Consider the following 10,577-nt stretch of genomic DNA (forward strand, 5'->3'; position numbering starts at 1 on the left):
ACATATATTTAAACATAATATTACTTGTTGCATATGTTGATTTTAAATTTTATTTGTTTCAAATATATTATTTATTGTAATTTGAACTTTAATGTAATTTTTTATACCTTGTTTGACTTTGTTTGTCATTTAAATTCATGTGAATACGGATTTATTAGTTTCGAAATTAAAAATTATTATCTTATATTCCAGTTGATATATTTTGAACATAAGCCTATCTTACTAAAAAGGCATTTTGTAGTAAATATAACAATTATGAGAAATTTTAATCCTCAAATATATCATGAAATAAAGTATAAGTTCATAATGTAATCAATTGAACTACCACTATATCAGATATATTATGATAAGAGCAAGGTATTTGTGTATTCACATTAGAATGGGTTTGGTTTATTTAATAGTTAATTTGTGTGATCAAAATTTACACACATCATTTGATAAAAATGAATGGTGGTGGTGATAAGTTGAAGTTTCCTTACTTTAACTCAATAAGATACTTCATATAATTGAGGAAGCATGTGTAGTGGAAAAGAGGGACAACTTCATTCATGTCAATTTGGTGGTTAGATGATGGTCATGTAGCAATTACAATTACAATCTATGGTTACAGCTAGATCATTTAAGGAATTTCAAATTTACAAAAAAAAATAAATGTTTGATAATGGCCATGTAGCAGTTAACATGTAGGTTTGGGAATTGAAATTTTTTAAAATGTATTTTTAAATATTATGGATATATTTTTATTCAAATTTATAGGTTGGTATAGCAATTTAGTTTTTACTATATGAAAGTTTTATAATATATTTCAAACTTAAAATTTTGATATTAAGTTTTATGAAATAACTAACGAAAATTATTCACCATAATTACCTAAAAATAAAACATTGTTTTAAGATGGGTTTAAAATATTATATGATTTACATTTCTTATATGATTTATTAAAAAAACATTTTAATTTTCTTAACGAATTTAAAACTGAATAGTTTTAACATATAATTTCCACATATAATACTAATAATAATAAATTTTAACATATAATACTAATAATAATAAATTTTAACATATAATACTAATAATAATAAATTTTAACATATAATAGTAATAATATCTTAACATCATTATTACTAAAATAATAAGGAATTAATATATTTTCAAAAAACAAAAACTATATGTTAGATTAAGTGTTCTAAAATTTTATAAATATCAAAATCGTAAACTCGTGAAACTATAAAGATAAAAAGGTGGAGTTAATGCAAAATGTCAAAGGGAGATTAGTATTCTTGTATAATCTTCGAATACAACAAAAATGACCAACACTTCAAATGAGTGCAGTCTACAGCGTTCCGTAGGTTATATTTGGATTAACATTGTTTAGAATAAAACATTATTTGACTTCTAAAGCATGGTTGTTGTTAATCTGAGTTATTTCTCAACATAATTAATATACGAAAGTATAACATTCTAAAGCAGCCTCAGTCCTTCATTGAGACTCAAATCCAAGATCAAGTACATTACTTTCATCATGTTCACATCTTTGAAAATTACAGTTATACTGTTTGTTACAAATTGACACGATGGCTCAAACTCTACATGAACCACACTGAACCCCATGAACCAAAACTCATATGTTGAATCAGTGTGATCACAACACCCAGGTTACTCACATCTAGCTCTGAAAACTCACCTATAGCTAAAAATATTAAAAAACAAAGGACGGATGGCTTAGATCTGCATAATAGTTAAGCTTCATGAGTAATTAATCAGAGCAAAATTAAAAAATTGAAAAAAAAAAACCTACACTGTATGTATTCACCAAGAATCCCCTACTGATTTCTTTTCTTTGTAGTCCACAGAAAAGACAACATCCTAAAAAGCCAGAGTATCTTATCAAATGTGAGATCCATCCATCACACTACCTCTATCACTCCATTACCTTCAAATTCCTTTTGCTTTGGTTGAGGTGTAAAAAATGCAATGAGAAGAGGATTTCTTCTAAGGCAAGAAATAAAATCATTCTTGTCAACTCTTCCATCAACATCGTCATCAAATAACATAAAAAGTTCATTGACCTACAATTAACCAGTTTAAATCAGCCAAGCTACAAAGAGTTTAAGAATTTTAATTTTTAATTACAAACAATGCAGAGAAGACTAAATATAAATCACCTCATCCGCATTCCAGCTGATGATAACAGGTTGAATGAAATCTCGTAACTGATTTTGAAGGGAATCGAAAACATGTTAGAGATAACCATACACTTTGTAAAGGCGAATAAGGTGAAAGATTACATACCTCTTGTTCTACAATATATGGCCTTAATGCACCACCACACCCAGCAAAGGCTTCTTCACAGGCTTGATGGAACCCTGGTTGCGACATCACATGGGCAGATCCATACAAGAACTGGAAGCAACATGCAATTACAAGAGTGCACAAAACATAAGTGTTGGAATCAAACAAGAAAATTTTGAACCTTGTGTTGCAATTATTGGTTTTGCACACAAAAAAAAAGTGCATACAGATGTCATAGCATTATTTTGCTACTTCCAATCTTCTATATAGCACAGAAACGTGGTACATCATCACAGATAGTTACCTGTCTGAAAGTAATTGTCCCACACTTCTCCACATCAATGAATGAAAATATCTGTAATGAAATATAAAACATAATATAATCAACAAAAGATGAAAAAGGCCGCAAAGTGAACTCTCAAGTCAAGCTCGAGTTCTGGTTTGGCAACAGAAAGTAGACAATTGAAAAAGAGGAAGTTAGAAAAAATTTCCTAAGCTGAAAAAATTCCACAGGAAAGGAAGAAAAACTTATATCAAAATTCCAAGTAAAAATCTTTTAGCATTCTGATAATGATATACCATAAAACCATGTCACGCAGATGGAAGTAGAGAATGTAACAAAATGTGCAGATCGCAACATCAAATCTTGATTTAATCCCTCAATATTAAAGAAATTTCAAGCTATTTGATGACTTACCTTTGCAGATAGCGGGCAAGCCTTAAGTCTTAAAACCCTCAAGAAGTCATGATATTGGACACGACCACTGTAAGCAAGATAGAGACTCCGTCATACAAGTGCTAAAGTTCACCAAATACAATAACATATATAGGTTACAGTTGCTAGTAAAAAAAGCAAAAAAAAACATTATTATGCAAAAACCATTATCTTACTTTAATGTCTTTGCCCCAATGCGTATATGCAAGGATGGATAGATTTTTAGCTGAGAATTGCCAGCAATACTCACGGACAGAAGGATTGATTAGCTTGAAATAGGTTTCTATAGCTCAATAGAGAGGTACTTGGTGTACTTGTACCTTATAGATTATTATCGTTAAGGATCCCCATTGTATGACAAATGTTAATTGTCTTACATGTCCTTAGGCATGTGTAATGCCCTTATTGGACTGAAATGGGAAACTTAAAAATCTATCCGGAAATATTACATGCACGAAAATCTAAGATCCCCAAGCTTGAAAGAGCAACATGTGCCTGTATACCTAAGACACCTTAAGGAAAATAAAGGGAATTTGAGATGCTACTGGTAATCTCATAAAACAACACATCCATGTATCAATAGTATACACATCTTGTCCGGGTCTCCAATTTGAGCAAATGTAATTAATGGGTATTTAGCTAGTTAGAGGGGTAAGGGAAGATGGATAGGAGAAGAGTCGTGTCCTATTTCTTGTTCTTTACTCCTATTCAACAACAAAAATCATTTTCTTCCTATTTTCATTTCTAGATTTGAACAAATTGGTGCCAGATCTTTGAGGGAGAGTCAGTTAGAGATGGCGGAAGCACAAAATTTGAGCCATGAAGATTCTGACATTAGTTGGACCAGATCCAATTGGTTGGATTGTTAGATATATATAGGAGAAATTCAAAATTGATGACATTGTAAATTGAGCATTCGCTCTTTGTGAAAGGAGAAATCCTTTGTAAAGGATAAACCTTCGGAGAAAGTGCTTTCCTATTTCTTGTTCTTTCGATCATATTCAGTAAAAAATTTATATTCTTTCTCGTTTCAATTCTTGGTTCCTAAGACTTCCTGTAAAGAATTTCTTTCAAGAGACGTCTTGCAAGGATATAGATATACATGAAGTTAGCAACCGTAAGGATTTCAACAGCCATGTCTCACAAAGAAGGATTAAGGTTATTTCATTGTGAACAATGTATTAACACCATCAGTTCAAGTAAAAACTCAACATTGATCCTCATCAATATTTTAATTGCTCACCACCGAATATAAACATCAGTTAATAATGTTACCCTCCCACTGTACTAGAGCAATACACGTTTTTCTAGTTAGCTACAGTTACAACTTACAAGAATGTGATGTTAATACCTGGGATCAGGATTCATGGCCAAGAATTTATCCAGAAAGTCCACCACTTCCATGCTGCTGACATGAAATGACTGAAAAGTACAAAAATCTTTATTATTTCAGTAATACCACATAGGAATATCAATCAACGACATAGGATGTGTTATACCACAATACATAATATTTTATCCCTTTCACTAGGATTACTATTAGGCTCAAACATTATGGAGCCAATCTTGGCCACTTATCAGTTACCTCTAGCATCCACTGGCATAGACAAAGGGTTACAGTGGCATTTGCATATACTAAAAAAGAAACAGATTTAAAAAGTGTAACTCAAAAGCTTACATAAGAGCAAAAAATATAATTTACCAGAGACTTGATAATATCAGGAAAGAAAAAAAGAAGTCAAGGGTATATTTAAAAATAGAATATCAATTCAAACTTGTTTTATGTAAGGGACTCACTGCTTCAAACTTAGTCACTTCAACCATATAACTTGAGGGGTTCTCCTGAAAAATTCAATCAAGATAAAATGTCAGCAACATCAAAATACGAATGCTAAGCATAACTTAAACTTTTTAAAGCAATGATGTAATATAAAGAAAATATTAAACATAATCTACATACCTAAGGTATCTATATTTTGCATTAATACTCTACCTTTTATTCCTTAAGGTGGATAATTAAAGAAATACACTGATTTAATCCAAAAAAAAAAGACTCAAAGCATGACCTATACACATGCAAGTCACTTGAAGAGTGGACTCGTGGAGATTGAGAAAATAGTTGTGGGACTGTAAAGCTTGAAGAAAGATAAGTTAACCGATGAGAATTTTGATTTTATTTAAACATCACTTTAATAATTAAATAAACAAAAACTTGAGAGGAAAAAGGAGGGCTTCAATGGAAGCATGTGGCCATGTTATAACTGCTGGGTGTTATCTATGTTAGTAGTAATAAAGAATTAGACCGAGATAACATGACTAGGTTATAAACTGACCAGCTTGTTCTCTTAATTAGAATAATAATATGATTAGCCAACAACTATTTCCCATATAAATTTTTTAATTTCAATTTCATAGTAGAAATTCAAGTTGCTGCATTCAAAATCCATGGCAATTGTCTCAATCATTAAGAATGATTTCTAATACCAAGCCAACAAAAATATTTTTGGTACACGTCAACAGAATTTCAGTTTAACCCAGATTGCCATTCAACAGCAAGAGGAGTTATTCACCCATACCACAGCACATTGAAATCATCAACCTTCAAGAAGAAAACAGTAAGTAAAAAAAATAGTATGCTAGAATTGTTTACTTGGTTGTCTCTTCTACACAAGTTCCATTTGTGACAAACTTCCTGGTTTTCTTCCCTTTTTTGTTGTTTTTTTATGTACATGGACACTTATGTAGGTGGTTAGAGACTTACTCTTAGGATTTTGATAAGGGAAAAAAAGGGATATACCCATGTTTTCACTTTAGTAGAGATTACATGCAGTAGACAACAGTAACTGAAATATCAAAATGTTTTTAAATATGCGAAACTCTGGATATTCATTATCACATACACAATAATATAAAAATGCACACGCGTCCTGACATTTGATTTTCATGTTTGAATTTGACCATTATATATAATAGAAAACGAACAAATTTATAAGTAGAAAAAACAATAAACTAACTAGAATCAAGATATAATTGAAACCAATAAAAAAAACACACCTGTTTTGCTTCTTGTGCGTTCAAATAAAGCATTGTGTCTCCATAAGAATGTCCTGTCTGGACAGCATTCAATGCAGTTGCAAGAGCACGGCTAGTCTGCATTTGTCAACTTATTAATTGTTGAATAGTTACCAATACAAGGAACGAGTAAATTCAAATCATGCAGTATACTTCTATGTAACAAAAGACAGTGATAGAAGAGATAAAAAGGGAAAAGGATGCAATATTTACAAAATATTAGATGAGTTTTGATTAAATTCCTTTAGATAGAAGCTACTCCGACTTTCTCTTGCATACATATTAGATGAGTTATGATATCTAAACCAATCAAACTGTCCATCTACTGGAATCCTATCATCCCCATTAATCTTGTCATCACTTTGAAAAATGGATCCTAGAGACCTAGAACCGGCAATCCATCAGATTAGTGCCTCCTTGAAATTTAGGGTGAAAAAATTCAAAGATAAATTTTATACAATCTTTAACATCAAGTTTGCCCTTAATGTGTTCACCACTTCATAAGGAAACCAAAACACCAAACTAATCCAGAGGTAAATGAAGATTCCAAGATTTCCAGAGACAAATCTTCTTCAACTCAATTCACAGCAGAAATTTATAGACCAATGGAGATTTCTAGGATCATACAGTTACGAATGTTTTCAGCATTTAGCAAATATGAGCGTAAATATTAAAATCCTCCGACAATATATGAAAGTTGCACAACAAAACCAGAAAACTCACCCTCTCCCGAAAATGAACTGCAGTTTCCTTACCATCCAGGGGATAAACAACTGGAAGATATTCTATCTGTTCAATTCAAGATAAAAGTTCAAAGTCACTTCAAAAATAAGTTTCCCAAAGTGATGATTAAACTCTATTAAGAAAACCCAATCCATAAGAGAGTCTACCTCAAAGAAATTGTGAAATTGAGTGAACATCCTGAACATAAGCGTCGTCAAAGAAACATTACCCCTAACAAATTTGCATGTAAAACAATTAGTGCGATATTCTATTCTTACAAACAACGGTAATGAATTGCATGGGGTTTCACAAATAATTTACCAGGATTGGTCAAAGTGCACATGAGGATAGCGTACAATTACAGGCTGGATTGGGTATCCTGGGATAAATGCACCAAGTTGGAAGGAGATAAGGTTCCTGCCATTGGTTGTCGTTCCCTCAGGAAATAATAGAACTCGGGGAAATTTATCGCAAGAGGCCCTTCTCTGTTATTCAGTTCCTTGAAAGCAGATTTCTGTATCAAATAGCTTATAAAATTGATAACATGCAAATTATATAAAGTAATTCATGCCCAGCATATCTGTTGTTCAGCCCAGTTAGTTTTGAATAATTCTTGCTATTCAATTCTACAATCTGAAGCAACTGTTACTTTACAACTTGCTCAACCCTCACTCGGCTCCATGGTTTTTTCAAGATTTTACAGACAGCTAGACTTTTCCTAACTTATTTTTACAATCTCAAGAATTAACATAGCACATTTTATGCTAATAACATATTTAAACACACCTACCAAAGGCCAACAGAAGAAAAAAAATGAGGAAACACTTTACTGCACGTGAACAAAAACTTCTGTTAGCATGTCGTGCTCTACTTATATTAGTTATACACACCCTAAATCATTAAATATATTTTACAAAACTTTTCTAGAGATTTTGCTAAAAAGTAGGGGTGTCAAAAGAGGTAAATGAGAATAGATAGGCGATTGAGCATCAATTGACAACATAATAATCAAACAACAGCAATCTCCATATATAGATCAAATAACAATAGCCGTGCAAAAAGAAATGTTTTACCTTTATTTCCCTGATAGCCTGCCTCCTTGATGATGGTAAGAATCTGTTAACATATATAACCTGAAAACATAGAAGTGGAAGAAATGGAAAATGGCTGAATGGCAAGTGTACTTGTATTTGTGAATTTGCATACATAAAACGCAACCAAGAAATGAGATTACCTGCATTGCTCTTATAATGGTGCCAACAAAAGGTATGGAGTCATGAGACTCAGATGCCACAATAGTGGGAAATAATTCGTAGAAATAGAAGATCGGTTCAATGTATGATACATGATTGGATACAATTATAGGAGCAATTTCCCTGGGTGCAGGTTTTCCTTTCCGTTTTATCCACTGATAGCTGCAATGAGCAGAAGGAGACAACAATACAAAGATATTCATGTTTCAGAACCAAATAAGATAAGGGTGTAAACAAATGTAGAAAACAAAAAGAACCTTCAAGTAAAAACAACCGAACCATCATATGCTTACCTGAATGAGACAACATAAACTAGTATTTACCTGAGGTTTGTGGTCATATAATACGCAATGGCAATTATTTGTTTACTTCAGTCTTTTTTTTTTCTAATTTACTTTTAGTTTTTACTGATCTCTAATGAAATTCTTATACAATTATACACACATGTACAAATACACGGTACACTCTATGCCCATATGCTACCTTCCACAAAACATAACGTTACAAGGAAACCTCCAATTCTTATTCATAAAACTATAAAGAATACTTCATTTTTCTTTACTCGTCCCTGTCCTCCCTTAAACAAAGCCATTACCAAAACTATTTGCACGAAAGCCAATTTTAGCATTTCTCTGGCAAGCAATTCACCTATTTTCCCCCCATCATTTCCCACGTCCCAACCCAAGAATAATAAAAAAAAAAAATCACTGACAAACATATCTGCTGAAATAACGAGAAAATCACCCGCCCCATTTCCATTAACAACGGAAAAAAAGTCCCTTCCCCCATTCTCACCAAACTTGAAGCGGTCTTTTTCTCACCAACCACAGTTATGAACTTCACTCCAATCATATTAAGCAATTCCCATCACAACGTAACAAATTACCATGTCCAAAGGAGCAATAATAGCATGTGCCCAAATGCCACATCAAACGTACTCACCGAACGTACCCTAAACCATTGTTTTCTCTTGCATACACTAATAATTCCAGAAAAAAATAACTTCCTTCCCAAACCCCTCTTACGAAAAACAAATAGTACATAAATAAGCAAACAAATCAGTCCGTGTTAGCTAAATAATCGTTCTCCAAAATCAACAGTACAATTCTTGCAAATAATCTTTAAAGAACAGTTCCAACTTCCCAGAAAGCAAATAATCCTAAAAACAAAGAAAACATCTAAACAAACCAGTCGCTGAAACTAAGATCTAAAATCAATTGAAAAAATCGTAATCGAAAGAAAAACCAGAAGCGAAGTCAAGAAGAGTACCCAAACGAAAAAAGAATGCATCTGGCGCACATTCTTGTGATCCACATAACCCTACACCTCCACTTGGGCATGGGATTCTCCTTGTCCTTCCACCCTTCCAGCGCCACTTTCGTCGCCACGTACCCGACGGCGAGGCAGAGCCCGAACAATACGAGCCGCAGCAGCGCCACCGGCAGACACAGCACCGTCTTCGCCCACTCATAGAGCCCTGCCACCGTCGGCGTGTCGTTGCGGAAGGGGTCCAGGGTTGTGGGCGGCGGCACGAGGAGCTCGTCGTCGCATCCGAGCGAGCGGTAGGGGTTGCCATCGGCGGAGGGAGCGGCGGAGGAGTGGACGGTGAGTACGATGTGATCGGGGGAGAGAAGCGGGGAGGTGAGATCAGCATCCGCCATTGGCCGGTGTAGATGACCGTAGAGATACGGTATAAATACTGTATAGTGGAAGTGGACTGAAACGTGGCTAAGAAGAAAAAAGAGAGGCAAAAGAAAGAAAAGAAAGAAGAAGAAAAAGCGAGTGATGATGAATCAGAGAATGAAACGGTGCCTCGTTTGTGGTGTGTATCGTTTTATTTCCTTCTTTTCTTTTCTTTTTTTCTCGACGTTGATGGCATGTACCGTCTGTCTGTCGCTTTACAGAAATATTCAAAATTAATTTCATTCTGTTATTTAAAATTCTTTTTTTTTCAATATATTATTTATTCCTTTGTTGTTTTTGGCTTAATTATTTCATTATTTGAATTCCCTCCTAATTTTGTTTTCTTATCTCTTAAATTAGATTTAAATTTTAATTAAACTTGTTGATAATTTATAAAAATTAGGTCGGTTTAGTGCGGGTGACGACAAGTGGAAGTTGGCATGTTGGTATTATTATTATATATTTATTACATATTTATTTATGTTTATATATGAAAGAATTATTAATTTAAGAAAGCGTTTTGCAGAGAGAAACACGATGTAGCCACTTGTTCTATGCATGTTGTCATGGATGTGGACGGCGTGTTTCGTCTCTTTTCACTTGGTTTTCACATGGATTCTTCAAAACCTTAGTCCATGGATTTGGAGAAAAATAAAATAAAAATAATATATATATATATATATATATATATATATATATATATATTATTACTACTACTATTATTATTTTTATTATATAAATTATTTAATAAAAAATAATATTGTTGATGCTTGGAGGAATGGTAGTTTGTTTAGTAGTTTGGATTTAGGAAAACTGAAGAACAATAAAAAAATGTCTTA

The 10,577-nt window shown here is 33.0% G+C and overlaps 1 protein-coding gene across 1 annotated transcript; it reads right to left on the bottom strand.

The window, feature by feature from the left end:
- Window positions 1-1,483: 1,483 nt before the first annotated feature.
- Window positions 1,484-9,878, bottom strand: LOC124839812 (calcineurin B subunit-like protein). Its single transcript, XM_047315743.2, has 14 exons — window positions 9,325-9,878; window positions 8,037-8,217; window positions 7,876-7,935; window positions 7,124-7,287; window positions 6,970-7,033; window positions 6,803-6,868; window positions 6,062-6,157; window positions 4,805-4,849; window positions 4,359-4,429; window positions 2,990-3,056; window positions 2,597-2,647; window positions 2,293-2,403; window positions 2,166-2,213; window positions 1,484-2,069 (listed from the first exon to the last, which is right to left on the bottom strand). The coding sequence occupies exons 1-14, from the start codon at window positions 9,714-9,716 to the stop codon at window positions 1,908-1,910; spliced, it is 1,578 nt and encodes a 525-aa protein (XP_047171699.1). The 5' UTR covers window positions 9,717-9,878; the 3' UTR covers window positions 1,484-1,907.
- Window positions 9,879-10,577: the final 699 nt, after the last annotated feature.

This window comes from Vigna umbellata, chromosome 11 (genome assembly GCF_029865625.1).
Source record: "Vigna umbellata cultivar VRB3 chromosome 11, Vumbellata_1.0, whole genome shotgun sequence".
NCBI classification, from domain to species: domain Eukaryota; kingdom Viridiplantae; phylum Streptophyta; class Magnoliopsida; order Fabales; family Fabaceae; genus Vigna; species Vigna umbellata.